The sequence below is a fragment of the Parasteatoda tepidariorum genome, chromosome 7, assembly GCF_043381705.1.
Source record: "Parasteatoda tepidariorum isolate YZ-2023 chromosome 7, CAS_Ptep_4.0, whole genome shotgun sequence".
NCBI lineage: Eukaryota > Metazoa > Arthropoda > Arachnida > Araneae > Theridiidae > Parasteatoda > Parasteatoda tepidariorum.
In genome coordinates this window covers 37,479,471-37,497,267 of record NC_092210.1, presented here as the reverse complement: position 1 = coordinate 37,497,267, position 17,797 = coordinate 37,479,471, and the positions used below count along the sequence as shown (strand labels likewise).

Sequence of the window (17,797 nt, the reverse complement as noted above, 5' to 3'; positions counted from 1 at the left end):
TTTTTTTCCCTGTCTTTTCTTAAAATAATTAGTTACCTGACTTTATGGACCTATGAATTAAAACTATCAGAGTAATATAAATTTTAAATTTCTAGATAATAAACTTTTTTATCTTCTTGAAATTGTTTTGAAAAGTGCATAGTGATTGTTAAATGAACTTGACCTAATATTAACTTTACCAAGAATTCCATTTGTTTCAAAAATTCTGTCAAGTTGAAATGTTTTTTCTAAAAGTTAGAAATACGAAAATTCTAACGGCTAAATAAAAAATGGAGAAAGCTTGGATGGATGGATCTCTTATTTAACTTAAAAGACTAAACTCGACACTTTAAATCAAATTAAGAACCCTTCAAAACCGCCCTCCAAGCTTCGTTAAAAAGCATGGATTAACTAGAAATAGAAAGATGTATGAGCGCACAACGACGCAGCAAGTAAGATGGCGGAAAACTCCCGCGGTTGCTTCACCGTGAAAGGAGTGGGCTAATGGAAGTGTCTTCTCCACTTACTCCTAGCTCCATGTAATAAATATTCTATATTTATATAATATATCACCTAATTTAGCAAATCGTCACATATATATTATATATCTCCTAATTTAATTGATTGGTATCCGAACCAAAACAAGTACGAAACGATTTCAGTCGCATAAATACAATGAAGCCGTATAGCGTCACCAGATAATTAAGATTTTACAAGGAATTTTAAAGTGCTTCTAATAATTTAGCCAGACACTCTAATGATAAGCCACAGTTTCAAATTGTTCAGAAGAACATTTTGGAAAAATAAACATTCAAATTTTGATAGTGCCATATAGTGGAAAGTCTAGAAACTTTCAAAGTATCAATCTGAAAATACTATGGAACAGTTTATTAGAAAAATGGCATCTTTAATAAAGGTTCAATTATCATTATGTTGCCCCAAGTGCATCAATATCAAAAAATACTTTAATAGATAATTTTAAAGAGATGATTAAAATCTTCGCAGAATTAAAATAAATCTAGTACTCTAGCCTAACTTAAAAAAAAAAAAAATGAATAAAAAAATACTTTTTAATCTTTGAATTTAAAATTTCGAAGTATCTTCTGTAAACTACCTTTTCAGTAGTGTGATTACATACATATATGTCACATAAAATAAATGAATAAGTAAGTTAAACAACTTTTTTAAAATTATATAAATATTTAGTTTTAAATTGCAGTCATTTATGATTCCTTAAATTTTAAACCTAATTCTGCAATTCTGATTATTATACTAAAAAAACTGTCTTATAGAAAGTTTTTAATGATTTTAAGTATTCCAATAACATTAATATGCGAAATACGGAAACGGCAGTGAATCAGGTGATTTGGCATCAGGGCTCCTTTCGGTTTAGTTGTCGTAAGAAGAACGACACTACTGCCATCTTGTAGAAAACTTTGAAAACAATGTAGCAGTGGACATGAGCGGAACTTGCCTTCGCTGTAAAGGCCTTTTTACAAAAAATGACAGCAGAAGCGTGATAAAACTTCATCAAAATAATGCTGTTTTAAAAGTTCCTACCATCAAGGTCTAGGTACTAAACAACTTCAAGGCCTCTGGTTGCGCAGCTAGAAGAAAGCACCTTAATAGAAAGTTACCTCTGGTAAGTTTAAAATTTTATCCAAATTTTACATATAAGATATGATATCCTTTGAATTTTTTTACGCTGATTTTTATTTTTAAAAACAATAACAATATTACCATTCTGATGTGTAAGAAGTTTGCTAAAAAAGTCACCGTAACACAAGGGAAATGCTTCTGCCTCTTATGTTGACTAAATATTTTTTGTGTCAAAAGCAGCGTGAACTAAATTATTTCAAGAGATTCTATAAATATATCGTTAAATGTGTAATTTTGAGAAAACTCGTCAATCCTGACAAATAGCTGTATTACGATACTTTCTGTAAACCAAAATTATTCTCCTGATTGATCGGGTTGACATAATGTTTTTAAAATTCCCTTGAGATTTCACCAGCACTTATGCAATTGGCAAAAAATAATAGTATTGCGAAAATATTTTTGCTTTAGTTAATTATTTTTATAGTTGTGAGACAAAACACGATTGTTTCAGGAAGAAAAAAAAAGATAAATCAGTTTTGTAAAAACATGCATACCGAATTCTGTGTTAAGTGCAGAATGTTATAAAATAGTCAATTAAATGTCCGGCATAGCTTCCGGTATAAATATCCGAAATTATAATATTATATTATCATGCAATTAACGATTAAAAATATTTTCTAAGACTATTTTTATAGCTTTTCTTTAGAAAAACTTACACTTCTAAGTAAAATAAATAAATTTAAGGCATTATTACCAGAAGAAAACGCTTGTACACACCTTAATAAACTTTTATTTCATACCAGTTTAAAGTATCACAAAAACGTGTATGAAATGATAAAAAGTTTTAGCGAGAAATGTATTACGTTTATTTACCGTCTACAAAATACAAAAATATAGATATAAAATTTTTACTTTGTGGAAAACACTAAAAATATTGTCACACAATCGATAAAATTTCTTCTTTTTCTCTTTAGCAACAAAAATCTTTTTTTTTTTAATGGCATGCACTGAATTTATCGTTCTTCGCTATGGAAGGTGCTGGAAAAGTTAGTCATTTGGCATTGCCTGTTGGGTACCTGGTGACCAGAGTCACAGAGGAGAGAAACATTGCCCACGCCACGCTGCCACAGATGCCCGTTTCTTGGCAGGCCACAATCACAAATCGCACACAACAGAGGACAACACACACAGCAAAACATCCATGCCCTGAGTGAGAATTGAACCCGCAGCCATTGGCTTCGCAGTAAGTTTTAATGATGGTTATTAACTTCAAAAGATAACTTAATAACTTAGACCAATTTTTAGTTTTAATGTAATACTTAACGCAGGAGGGGTATGCGTCTTATCAATGGAAATCAGCCGTTGTTTATTCAGCCTATTATTTTTAAAAACTCTGAAGTAATTCTGAAGTGAAGTATTTTTTTAAACTCAATTTTTACTTGCTTTAATTTCTTTAAAAACTTTTTCTTTAATTTTTATATAAATTTTGAGTTTATGATAGAATAAAGGACTTAAAACTGTAAAATTGTTGTGCCTACAAACACAGAAATTTTATAAATTCGTATTATATTAAATATTTTTAAAGGAAATTCTATGAAGTGCTTTTTTTCACATACAATTTCCAAGTAGCATTGAAATGTAGTATTGTCTTAGGTGAATTGAAAAATCCAAGACATTGTAATTGTCGTATTCGAAAATTGTTCGTCATTGTGAAAATTAAGTGTCATGAATTGAAAAAGAATTAAATATAGTATTACTATTTTTTTATGTCTTTAAAAAAATTATTTCCATCAGAATAACATTAGAAATGCAGGAAAAATTGGTATCAAAATAATTTAAACGCTATAGTGAATTTATTAATTATTGAAGGTGGAGCAACCATCTCATTATATAGTAAGTGAGTTTTCCACATTTTTATGAAACTTTCTGACAAATGCAGATTCTTTAAAAAAATTTTGTTTTTGCAATTGTACCATTTCATAAGTATACAAAAAATATGTTTGCAAATCTTATATAAGTTTCTTCATAGAAATAAATTTAAATTCAAATATTTCTAATTTTTGATAATAGCTAAAAAGAATATGCAGCAAAAAATTACTTCAAATTTTTTTAAATCGTAACTTGAGGTTTAAGGCACGTAAAATAGAAATAGAATCATGATTTTAAATAATTAAAACAATATTTAAATAAGATAATAAAAAATGTATATGGTTTCAAATATTTGTTCAAATATCATTATTATAATTTTAAGTCATATTCTTTCAAACTTGTAATCTAAATAAGTTTTCTCGGTAAGATTCGTAATTAAATAAACAATTCTTAGCAAATTCAGACTAAATTTGTTGTTCAGACGTTCAATGGTAGGACTGTCATGATTATCAATACACCTCGTAACCACCAACAAATTACAGTCCACAGAAAGAGTTTCTATAAGATTAGCATTGCGTATTGTTGCAATTTAAGCTCAACATGATTTTTCTTCCTTTTTTCAGTTATTTGAAAGATTAAATTCATATTTTTCTAAATTAATTCATATTATTCATATTATTAAATTCATATTATTCATATTTCTCTTCAAAGATTTAATTCATATTTCACAGCTAGATTTAATCGAAAATAAGTTTCTTCGTGAGTTTATTACATGTTTTTTTAATTATTTATCTTTGATATCCTGCGTTAGATTAGCAGAAATAAAATCAAAATGGATAACTAGTTGTCACATAAAGGCTGCCACAGGAAAGGTATTTTAAAAGACAATTGAAAATATGCATTTCTTTTGCTGATACTCGGGCCTAAAAACATGTTTCAATAAAGTAAAATTATGTAGAGGCAATCAAGATTAATATTATACAATTTAAGGTACATACTAAATTTTAATTTATCAGAAAAATTGTGATTAAGGCAAACTTGGACTAATTGAATAATACTGTAGTCAGCTTTTCTTATGATAAGATGAATTTCTGAAACATTCTTTTGGAAAGTCTCACAATTTAAAGTCATTACATAGGGCAAAACAATAATAGAAATGCCAATTTAGCCAGGGCATTTATTGGAAATCTGCATTTGTAGTGCCATATCATTAGTTCGCAGAAATGATTAGAAAAATATTAGTGTTATTAGGAACTGTTTTCGAAACTTATTATTGTGATTGTGCACTGAGAGAAAAGTTGAGACAAAACACCCAGTATATGGTAAAATTTGCCGTGTTTCTAGCTCTATAGTAACACCAGAAAGATTGGTAGTTTTCGCAGCAGCGCTTTGGTAATTATTTTGGTGAAATTTGCAAGAAAATATGGTTTTATAATACGTGATAAAATTTGGTTTGTGTATTAAAATTTGGTAATTCAAACACACCTTAGAGTCTTACATAAAAAACCATTTATTCAGTTAAATTTACTTTTCAGTTTTGTATTTTTTTGCCTAAATGTCTGGAAATCGGAAATATAATTTTGAAAACCAGTATTTCCGGTAAGCCATTACCATAAAAATTGCCACATGAATGGTTTATGTGCGGTGTTTTTTTTGTTGTTGTTCTTGTTTTATTACCATAATTATGTTTTTTTTTTTTTTTTTTTTTTTTTTTTTTTTTTTTTTTTTTTTTTTACAAGAAACGTCATTACCATTTCGTACGGTAATTTTATCAGAATTTTTTCTCTACGTGACATTTCTTGATTCTAACAAATAAGTATTGTTACATCAAAAAATTAATGTTTAAAAAATTATGAGTCAATTTTCAGCTGTAAAACATGGCTAAAATTAAAAGTTGTCTGAAGTACTGTATTGCTCTTAGTTTGTCAAATCTGTTAACATTGTTATTACTTACTCATTAGTCAGAATTTCTTACTGTTTACACAGATCATTCAATCAATAATGAACTTTTACTCCCGGGCAGCTCTGGGTAAAACTTGGTTATAAAATTCTCAGTTTCGGAAATGAACGACTTTGTACAGGAAAAGACGCATGCAATGAATTCATGCCTTTGCATGCGTCCATATAATTAATATATTTGTAACGTGTTCAATTCAAATGCCTCGCAACAATGACGGACATAAACTTAAGTATCAAATAATTAACTGTTTTAAATAATTAAATATAATTGAATATGGATGGTTTTTTCTACCTTAGCATGCGCTGCAAATGCTTTAGTGCCTATACTTCCGGTTCCGGTGTATTTTGAAGCCATTTGGATTACAACGTGACCATTGTGTTTAGAGACTATTGAATAGTATTTCTTGCATGCGTATATTTTCTACCTGATTTATAAATTTGCAGCCAAAAAAAAAATAATTTTAAGAATCGCAATTTGAAGACATAATTTGTAAAATGGACTTAATCTCGCTGCTCAAACAATATGCCAAGACTAAGGTATGATGGAGCATGACTTTCCTCATAAACAAACAGTAATAAACAAGTAAAGAAAAGGCCGAACAAGGGTTGCCAAAAAAGCGAGTTCTTTCCAAATCTAACAACCAAGTCACCCTTTTTAACAATACATTTATATATAACTAAAACACTGTAAACTCACAAGAATTACTTTATATTATTAATATTTAATGAAATACAGCATATTTGAGTTTAGAAATAATAGAATTTATTTCTTTAATTAAAAACAAAATTATCTGTTTGAAAATATCGCCATAGTAAACAGTTGTATATTTCCTAACCAGAGTAGAGCCGGTCAATAGCTGTAGAGTGTTGTTGTTTACATTTACATTGAAAACACCATCCATAATAAACATACTATTATAACATTATAAAATAATATTGAATTGAGTACTTATAATAATATTGAGTTGATTACTACACTGAAAAAGTCTTTCTTACCATAACACTAAAAGCTGTGCTAAAAGTAGTCATTTATTGAAAATAGCATAAGGCTCTCTTTATTTCGAGATAGGTGTGGATGACGGTGAAAAAGCCTATTTAAGTGACACGTTTGGACGGATTTTAGCAATTCAAATAATTTTACTCCACTTCCGTACTCAATAAACATTGCCATCGCGAAATTTCGTAGATCGTCTATGTTCCCAGAACATTAGTCATTAAAGCTAGATGGATGAAAGCGTTTTTGTCTTTTATTCCAACTGTGAATTATTTGCAAAAAAGAATCGTATAATAACCAGCATGACCTCCCCGTTTGCATTTTTTTTAAGTATTTTATATTAAACTTGTTTTGTATATTCCGTAGTATATATCCGGGAATTTAGCAGCTGGGAGCGTGATCTGATTCAAGATTATATTGTTTGCATAATCAATAATTTATTAAGCGTGTAAAAAAATTTTGAAAGTAAAATATTTTTTATTAAATTAAAATTGTCTTAATTATTAGAAATGAAAAAAAAAAATATTTGAGCCACAGTGATCAGCAATTGAGCCACAGTGGCTCAGGGGATAGAGCGTTCACCCTCCAATGAGGGAGTCAGGTTCGAATTCCAGCAGTGGTTCGCGATTCTGCTATATTTCGTGGTTTTCCTCTCAGTGTAATGCAAATGCCAGTTAGTCCCACTAAAAAATTTCCGTTACGAAGGCTAGCTTGTCTCAATATTTGTCCCAGGAGTTCCCTGGTCATCTGGTAGGGATTCAAAATTATAAGGATGCGGAGTTGAACATTGATAGTCATAAACTCAGATTCTGGTCCACTGTTCAACGCCTATTTTAAAATAAAATATATACGCAATGGAGTGAATATATAATATATCGCTGGAAAACAATGTTGCATTTAGTAACTTCATGTTGCATTTTGTTTTGCTGTGCAAAATCTATGAAACTTAGATACGAGAAATTATGAAGGTGTGAAGAAAAATGCACAGGGAGTTAGAAGGAATTTAAAAAAATAACACAAAATCCTTGGCTTGAGAATTATCAGTCATTAAATTTGTAAAATAATAAAATATGTTCGCCCATGTACGCCCAGCTGTTATGCAGCTACTGAGTTGAATTATACGAACGACCAGTTTCAAAATTTATCTCTCTCTTGAGATTTTAATTTTATAATCTCGGAACTAACTTGATATCAAACAGAATGAATAAATAAAATAAAAATATGTAAGAAAGAGATTAATTGTTTCCAGATAAAAAATCATAACATTTATATCGATTTAAAAAAAATATATAAAAATTTCAAGTGAGATGGAAAATCGTTTCCAAAATGAACTGATATACTATCTAAAGTTATCGCTATAGATTGTAAACCACTGATTTCAATTATTTAACTGGATCTCTGATTCAATGTTCCGAGTTTGAAGCCGACGTTGGTGATAGAACAAGGTTGAGTTTTAGCACAGCGTATGCAGAACTCTAGCCGCATCGCTCTTCCATTGGCCACATAATCTCCATCATTAAATCATCTGCTATTTTAGTGCTTATTTTTGTTTATATATTTTATTATTACTCATGGAAATGTAAAAAGTAAAGTAAAAGGTAAAGTAATGCAAAGTAGAGCATGGAATATTAAGTTAAGTAAGGCACATCGTAAAAAGCGTGTAAGTAAAAAGTAAAGTAGAAAGTAAAGCAAAGCGTAAAATATAAATTAACGCGTAAATTAAATAATCGTAAATAAGAGAAAGGCGTAAAGTTAAGCAAAAAATTAACTAAAGTACAGTAAAATAAAGTAAAACATAGTAAAGACAGTAATGCTAAATGTAAGGGCGAAGCATAACCATGGAGTGAGTTAGCAAATTTGGCGGACATCACTTCTACTGCTTATGCTGTATCGTATCAGCTATGAAGTAACCTATAGAAAACAGGCTAACTAGTAAAATTATTTCTCCTTTGCTATTGCTTATTGTATCACACATTCTCTATTTTTAAGAAGTTTTTTTTTTTCAAGTACCGATAATTATTATATTTCAATTCAAGTAATCGTTAATTTTATAACGATAAATATATTAATAAAATATTGTTACATAAAGAAACAATAATTAAACATTTTATAAGCAAAAATATCTTTTTTTGAAAAGAAAAATATCGGATTTCAAAGGGAAAAAAACAAAGATGAATAAAAGGTCATCACAGGGGTTAGTGAGTGGAGTGAGCAATGGATGGAGTCTCCTAATAATTTAAAAAACTAGAATTTCCAATAAATAATTACCACAAATAAATAATTTAAATACGTTGAAGATCTGGTATAAATTACCAGAATTCTCTTTTTTATTAGAAATTTTATCGTAAAAATATTTCTTTTTCGCCGAAATTTATTTTTTTAGTGTGAAAAGCTACAAAATATATCACTGCTTAGTAAGTTTTGAAAACTATGCTACAAAATTTATGTATTTCTCTCTCTTACTTCTAATTTTAATCTTGATTATCTCTTTTTTGTGATAAATATCTTTACTGTGCGAAAATGTTTTTTGTCAAATTTTTTCCCTTAGTGTGAAGTGCCACAAAATATAATACTGTTTCGTGAACGATGTTGCAAAATTTATATTATTTTCTCTTAATTCTAATCCTAATCTCAATTCTCTAATCAAATAATTTTCTTAATCTAATTTATTTTTGTCAAAAATATTTAATTGAATAAATATTTTTATTTCATTTTTTTTCCAAAAAACTTTTTTTGTGTGAAAAAGCTGCAAAATGTATACTGTATACTGTTATAAATGTAAAAGTTACAGTACAAAATTTATGTGTTTTACTTTTATTAAAACAGTTATGCTTCTTTTCAGTGACCATTTCCTGATATTGACTTATTTAAAAAAATAATAATCTGCTTAATAGCTATGTACAGAAAAAAAAAAATTTTGGATCTAAATAATGTAATGCATCAAGCAAAAAGTACAGATTATGTTCTCTCACACTATTACACAGAAGGCACGAGAATACCTGGATCAAATATTGGGAGAAATTTGCCCTTGAGTGAGGTCGGTGCGAGCCAGGTGCGAAATTCGCATAGACCAGCCATCGCTGAGATTCGAACCCGTTTCACCTCATTGGAAGGTGAACGCTCTAACCCTTGAACCACCAAGCCTCCATTATTATATAGAGAGTAAAATGCTAAAACTAGGTAACTTTAAGACACCTGTTTGAAAAGGAAAAAAAAATTTTAATTGTTTAAACTGATCTGAAAACTACAGCTGTTGAATTTTACGATATAGAATCTCAAAGCTATAACTGGACTAAATAATATTAAGAAACTCTTAAGTAACAAGAAACATTACTTAAGATATATCCATACACGTTTTGTATACGGAAGTCCCACAATGTGCTAACAACATGATTCTCCATTATTTTCATTTTTAAAAATATTCTATTTTGTAGTCACGTTATATATTCTTTTTATTTTCATATATTTTAGACATTTATGAATTTTTAAGATTATCAATTAAAACATCCTAAATTATTTTTAATATTGCATACAATATTAATAATAATTTATATAATATTGCATTTTATATTATAATCAATGTCAATAATAATTTAGAAAGTTGAATATTTCAAACAGTAAAATTTAAAAAAATGCCTGCAAAAGATTTAAGCATACCTTATTGAAATTGATGAGTCACTAAATTTATCCATTAAAATCAGCACGGAAGTTAAAATCATCCAAGAGTAAATTTTACAAAATACAGAATAAATTCGCTTTTTTTAAATTTAAATCCTGTTAAAATTTTACCCTCAGAAATATAAATGAGTCATATGCTTATTCCATTTATAACTTGTTTAATTAAGGTATCCGACTAGGTGAAAATCGGCAATTTCTACGAAAATTTTGATTTTCTATTTCATTATCCATATTTGAACCACATTTATTAGCTTTCCAAAATTTCTGAACTCAGTTTTCAAATTTTTTTTTGCTTTCCAAAATTTTTTAATTTCTGAAATTTTTGAACTTTGATTTTTAGAAATGAATTTTTAATTTTTTTTTCTTATGCTGGTAGATGAAACAGAAAGTAAATTCCCTGAAACGAAACTAAAGTGTTCTTGCTATGCTTTGAGTATTTTATTTTGAGTATGCTTTGTCTTGCGTATGTCTTGAGTATGTCTTGCTATGCTATGCTTTGAGTATTTTATATATTAGAGTAAATTATTCATTTAAGACAAATAAAATTTTTTCTCAGTTATTTATTTTTGAGTTATTATTATTATTTTTTTGTTGTCAATATTTTCTTGCATTTTGAACGCGCTTTCTGAAGAACGTTGATTTTAAGAAAATTTCTCTCCGCTATTACACATTACAAAAAAATTTATAACAGAATTCTCTGAAATTTTATTAGTAGATTTTGTATAATGCTAGTAGCTAAAAGAACTAAACGCTAAGCTTTAAGTATGAGTAAGTTGTTATTTTTATGAAATTCTGAATAAGAATATTTAGAATTTTGCTTTAAAAATTCAATATTAAACAATACATTTAGGTATATTATTTTTTTTAAAAAATCTTTTTCATGATTTTAGTTAAGAACACAGGTAATTATATTAATGATCTAGAAAACAAATTTTTTCGAAATTTATGCATTACAATTTATCGTAGATATGTTAGCGTGACGAGAAAAATTTGTAGTTTTAATGCTCAAACTTGCTCTTATTTTGAAAAATATTTTATAAATTTTTAAACTTCACTTTAAGCTTATAATTTTAGGACCCCTATTAACCAAGAATAAAATTAAAATTTCAATTGAGTCTTTTTTAAAGAAAATTGTCACAACCAGTCGAATATCTTAAATTATTTAAGTAATTAAATATTACTTAAATAATTTAAAGTAAGTAAGTAATAATTTATTGAAAGATAAATTCACGTTATTTTTAAACAGTAAACTTAAAAATTCCACACAATAGAGGTAAGTTATTAAGAGAGTTAACTTTAAATTTAAGAGTTGACTTTAAAAAAAATTAGGTTAACTTTATTGTATTTTATGGTTCACTGAGTTATCCATCAAAATAAGAACACAACCTAGAGTTGTTCAAGAGCAAAAGTTAAAAAAAACTCTCAGAAATTTTTTTTTTTAATACTTAAATTTCTCCAGGAAATTTTACACCCAAAAATTTAGCTAAGTCATGGAAATGCATTTGTTGTCTGCAAGTTATTTATTTTATTAAATAAATTTAAATAATTAATGTTAGGTAACAAAAAGTTAAAAGCAAAGTTTCAAAGAATAAACTTTAGAATTGTACACAAAAACCCAAAGCAAACGTACCTTACTGAATTTTATGGATCACCGACTTTATTTTCCCCAAAATGCTCTCAACTTAGAACCGTTCAAGAGTAAAATTTACCGATCTCTACTCTCGGTGCGTGATGCCATATTGGAAAAGAGTATCCTTCGTTACATATTGGTCAAGGCCGTTGCCAAGAGACGAGTGGTAGAATGAAATGGCTATTTTGATATGGGTGGGAAATGCGTGTAAACATTATAAGGATTTTTATTACGGCGGAAACGTAGTGGAAGGTCTTTGAATATAATATAAATATGATCGATTTGGTCTATATTTATTGCCAAGGTAAGATGTTACTGGCCACAGGATATAAAGTAAGGTCAAAATGGCTGTTAAGGAAAGTATCAAATCTTTTTTGTTTAAATTATGGGCGAAAGAAAAATTAAATTTTTCGTTTCGCTTTTATTGTGTCAAAAATATCTTTTAAAAACGTGGAACATACAATTCGACGTTTAGATTATTATATAAATAAATGAAACACATTTTCGGCAGAAATAATTTTTATTTTTATTTTATTTCAAAATTAAAAAAAATATATTAAATTAAAAATTGAAGCTACTGTATAAAATAGATACTCAAATCTTTTTTCTTTTTTGACGAAAATTTTTGTTATATGCTCCGATCAAAAATTTCGCCAAAGTTACAAAATAACTGTTGTTACTTCTTAGAGGAAAAAAAAAATTGTTAAAATTAAAGGAATGTTTCATTATTGTTTTTCTTTCATGAAAAAATAAATAAATAAATAATACTTGTATCGCCTAAGGCAGTGTTTCCCAAAGTGTGGCACGCGTACCCCCAGGGGTACGGGAACAGTTTAACGGGGGTACGCGTTCTTATGCGAAATATCTTACAATAAACGAAAATTTCAAAATTTTTTATTTAGAAACAAAGCTAACCATGAAAATTTACAATTACGTACTATTCTATTGGCTATTTCTTTGCAAATTTTACAGTTAATAATTAGTAGTGTCAACAGCCAGTTGTGATTATTAACTTTTGTGGAAATTTTTATAGTAAAAAATACATTCATTTTTCTTCAGAGGTACAAAGCGTTACGAAAAATTTAGAAAGGGTTCACAAAAGTCATAAGTTTGGGAAACACTGGTCTAATGTATCTAACTTTTTTATCAATCTCTTTATCGTGGGCGCCATATAATTGGATCAATGCCGCCTTAACGAGACAAGCAAGATACATAGAACAGAGAAGTAAATTTCACCCATGCCCAAAGTTCGATTCGAACCTTTGATTTTACTGGTTTCACCATACAGAAAAATTTTCACTTTATTTTCGATAGTCTGGTCTTCATTCTAATTTCGTCATTCTATTAACAATCTACCGCAACTCACCATGATGAGGTTTTGAGATGAGGAAACATTTTCGTCATACATTTGAGCGTTCATGTTTTGTCACAAATCATGCGGTTTCGTGTCAAAATGATTCTTAAAACTAACCAAATGTAACTCATGGATTGCTGAATTGTCAAAAGTGAGAATTTTATTTCTGACAGAGGACAAAGTATTCTTACTACTTCTAAACGGTGATCTAAATTCTCTTTGTTTATCATCAAATGAGTCTCAAAACTCACAATTAAAAAAGCTAATTAAGAGTAAAGCAGCGTTGCCACGTTATTTAAGAAAAGATCTCCCTTGGCAAAAAAGCCTATTTATGAATTCATCGAATTCATCGAATATTCATTATAAATTCATCGAAAACGAGTTCAAAAGCACCACTAGATGAGAAATGGCAATCAGTAGCTTATATCACTTATGAACAACATAAGACATTTAAGTATTAATAATATTGACATTTCTCAATTTAAACTCATACAATACAGAAAAAAGCAACGGTTTTCACATCGCTATTTAAAGAATCGTGATAAAATCAATTTAAATTTATAATGCGGAAATCAGAACTGATTCCGAACTTACACTGCTTTGGAATTTCTGCTACATTCTCAGAAAATAATACTTTCATTTTGGACATTTCAAAAGTTCTTGCGCTGTGTTTAATTATTTTTGACACAAAACCAAGCGATTTATTTTAATGGAACGCAAGATCTCAGGTTATTGACATCATCTTCTCTACTCATCCGTATGTAATTGGGATTGGGGGTAATTTTAGGAGTTGCTTATAGTTTTCATTTTATTTTAAAGTTAGTTAATCACAACGTGACTGGATGGTACAGGGGTTAGTGCTTGAGATTTTTAAGCAGACTTTCTGAGTCTTCTCAATGATTCTTTCTAATCAATAAGTGAGTTCTTATTCAGTTATACTCATGCACTGCAAGATGATAATCGTGACAAAATGAAATAAAAAAAACATGGATTGTGTCACTCGGTAAAAAGAAATAAATGAGAAGCATTATTACTCATTATAGAGATATTTAACACACGGAGAAAAAAAAATCAGGTAAAATTACCGCACTATATGGTAATGACATTTCTAGTAGAATAAACAATAATTCTGACTGTAAAAACCATAATATACGGTATTTAAGCCATTAATTTTCTAACTTTTCTTTTAATATGACAAAAATCTACCGGAAATTCTGGTTTTAAAAATTATAGTTCTTATTTCCATACATTTAGCAAAAAATACGAAATTCAAAAGTGAATTTTACCTGTTAAAAGGTTTTATGTCATGCTCTTAGGTATCATGTTATAATAGCCACATTTTCCACATTTACCAAATGTTATCACATATTTTAAAGAAATATTTATTGTTAATTTTGTCAAAATGTGTGCACATTAGCTGCTTAACATAAAAAGAGCATTTTTTTTAAATGGAGAAAATGTGAAAATCAAGAATCTTAGGCAATAAATAAAAATATCTCTCTTGATTATTTTTAGAACACAATAAAAATTCCGGATCAAATTACGGTAAAAAGTACCGGCTCTCAGGGTACCAATACATTTTGCCGTAAAGCCATAAATTTTAACGGAACAAGAATCTGATATCCCTAACTTTTGCAAAAATATTTACTATAAAATCATTGAACCATTGTAATTAAATGAATATTACTGTAAAAACTACAGTTTAAAATTTTATGGTAAATTCGATTTTACGAGCAAACAGTAGTTTGATCCAAAGACTTTTCACAGTTTACTTATTAAAAATGGAATTAAATGTTGCTAAATCTTCCAGAAAATTTATATAAATATTAAAATTTTCTAAACACGCTTTTCTAACAACGAACGTTAAATGTCTTAAGCTTAATTATATACAAGGAAGGATTTGAGATAATTCCTTATGTGACGTTAAATTATATTTTATCATTAGTTTACAAAAAAGAAAATCAAAGTCCTTTTAAATGTCTTTAGCATTAATCACTAAATACAAAGTTACTAGCGAATGTTTAATGTCATAAAATGTTTAATACTATATTTAATGACACGGCTATTTATTCTAAGCCGATAAAATTTAGTAAAATCTTTTAAAATTTAGCAGAATTTTGCGAAGTTTGTAAAATTCCATTAAAAATGTTTCTAAAATAAATAGGTATTAAAATTATTTTTTATTGTTTTGTAAACTAATAATAGTTAATTTTGATTTATTAAAATTAGAATCTTAAACTTACGTAATAGTAAATTAACTTTCACGTTTCATAAAACACTATAAAATATTATTTGCTTTGTCAGAAATGAATGACGATACCCATGTCTCAGACTTGATATATTATACTCAACTAAGTCTTATTATACTCAACTAATGCTTTGTAAACAGCGATATTTTAATTTCAAATCAATTGCTTGCTTAAATGTTTAAGATGATTTATGTTTTATAATATTTATTCACAATAGCTAAATAATTTTTTTTATTAAAATATAATTTTTTTTTGATTTTTTTTTGCTTTATTTTTTACAAATTTCAACATAAATAGTTTTTCATAATAATGTTCAAAGTATAGAATGGATATTGAAAATTCTCAAAAAATTCGTCATAGTTTATTTTATTTTATAACCCGTGATAAACAGTCAACCCGATTCTGAGTTTAAGACAATCAATGTTCAACTACAGAACCTAGCTATTTTGAACCCACTCAAGAAGACAATGGAACTGCTGGAGCTGTGGTGACTCGAGAGAAAAACCTCAAAAACCTCCCATAGTCAAGTTGACGGCAAAGGGATTCTAACCCATCATCCCTCTACCACTGATAATATTAAATGTTAGCATTGCGGTCCGTGTGAGCCGGAAGCAGAATTTGTATCAACCAGCCACCGCTGGGATTCGAATCTGGGTCACCTCATTGGAAGGCAAACAATCCTCATCAAAACTCTATTGTAAAAGCATAGATATCATTATTTTCTTATTTTGTTATGATTAATATGCTTGTACGCTAAAAGTAGCAAAAAATATGAGTAAAGTAATGGAGAAGTTAAACACAGATAAAAAGGAATTCATCATTGGAAATTGTTTTTTGTAATAAAGTGAAAGATAAGTGAAAATTAATAAAGGTTTGGTACTGTCAAAATTATATAGAACAAAAGTAATTTTACTAAAAAATTTAAAGGAATGCTAAAAAAAAACTAACTATCACAAAAATCATTACTAAAAGATGTCCATCCTATTCAATAACTAACTATTGAAAAAGTGATTAGTATCGAATTATCAATTCAGTATCAAAGAAATTGATTTTAAAACAAGTTATTTGTAATTTATTAGGGAAATTTTTAAGGAACTGACTAAAAAACTGGGCATAATTTAAGATTTAAAAGTTATCGAAACATTTAAAAGGAAACTAAAATGTTATTCAATAACTTGATATTAAATAAGAGAATAGTAACGAATTACCAATTTAATGGCGAAGTAATTGGTTTCAAAATTATTGTTAGTAATTTATTCGAAAAATGATTAGAGAATTGATTTTAAAAAAAACTGGACAAAATTCAAGATTAAAAAGTTATAGAAACATTTAAAAGGAAACTAAAATACATTCTAACCATAATATAAGTATAAAATATTTTGCTCTAATTAAGCGACTTACCATTCAAGGGAAGAATGGTATTAATTTACTAATCCAGTCACAAAATAAATGGTATTGAAGTAAGCCATAGAAAATTTAATCAAGAAATATTTGAAATTGATAAATGTATTCTTTGTAAATAATAATAATAATTTTTCATCGGAAAAGTTTAATAAACAAATAAAAATTATCATATGAAACCATTACATTATTATCTTATTATGTAATGCTCTATTATTATGAGATTGGTAAAGAATTTATCAATCCAGTACCAAACTACTTAGTGCTTAGTGTCAAGGTAAGTTATATGTAAGTTAACAGAGAAATAATTTTAGTAATAGACAAATTTAAACTTTTCAAATTAATAAATTTCTTATCTAATATGCTTTTAAAAGAGTTAAAACAGCCCATATCATTATTAAAAATGTCTATTATACCAATGATGTTCATGAATCATATCATTTTCCTCATGGCATGAGTACCAATGAGACATTGTTTCTAAATTACCTCTTAATAATTTTAAGCAAACTGAAGAACTAGGTGTAAAAATGAGTCAAATCGAAGTTAATAGACACAGACGTTAATAATAATTAATCAAAAAAAGAACATTAAAAAATTCATCTTATTCGGCATTATATAAAATTACATACCATTCAATAAGAGATCAATCTACGTACGTTTAAATTACATTTCTTAAGAACCATATTTAAACATTTAAAAGCTAACTGAACTCAATTTAAAGATAAATTACAGAAGAATGGTAAAAGACCTTGACAATAAGTCTCAGAAAATCAAATTAGATGCCGACTGTGCTCAATCGTTTCTGGGAACTAATTTAGTGCAGGTATACTAGACAGCAGTTATTCATTACTTTCGGTATCGTAGGTAAAGAAAAACAGCTCAGCTGGTATCCAACGCAACATTGTTAATGATCAATAATATATTTTCAGTGATGGGGAGGAAAAAAAAGCTTAGTTAGAATCGACCTGTGATATTCTGTAAACCTGAACTTATTTTGAAGGTTAAGGACAACACTATTGATTGGAGTTATTCTCTCTTTATAAATTGTTTGGCTAGACTTAAATTGAAGAAAGAGCTAGCCACAA

The 17,797-nt window shown here is 28.0% G+C and overlaps 2 protein-coding genes across 6 annotated transcripts in view; one reads left to right on the top strand and one right to left on the bottom strand.

The window, feature by feature from the left end:
* Nucleotides 1–17,529, bottom strand: part of LOC107455640 (uncharacterized) — a 22,310-nt gene extending 4,781 nt beyond the window's left edge. Inside the window, exon 1 of one of the 5 annotated variants that reach the window (XM_016073277.3) lies at nt 17,342–17,529. In XM_016073277.3, coding sequence (XP_015928763.1) covers nt 17,342–17,344 — 3 coding nt within the window. In that variant the 5' untranslated portion in view covers nt 17,345–17,529. Of the gene's footprint in view, nt 1–6,402; nt 6,471–9,399; nt 9,544–11,708; nt 11,879–17,341 lie in introns of those variants that run through there. The other 4 variants (XM_071183287.1, XM_016073279.3, XM_071183288.1 and 1 more) reach the window with 4 other exon arrangements.
* Nucleotides 1,327–17,797, top strand: part of LOC107455639 (uncharacterized) — a 107,448-nt gene continuing 90,977 nt past the window's right edge. Inside the window, exons 1-2 of the mRNA XM_071183285.1 lie at nt 1,327–1,621; nt 2,553–2,821. The gene's annotated coding sequence lies outside the window, so the exon portion shown is untranslated. The remainder of the gene's footprint in view (nt 1,622–2,552; nt 2,822–17,797) is intronic.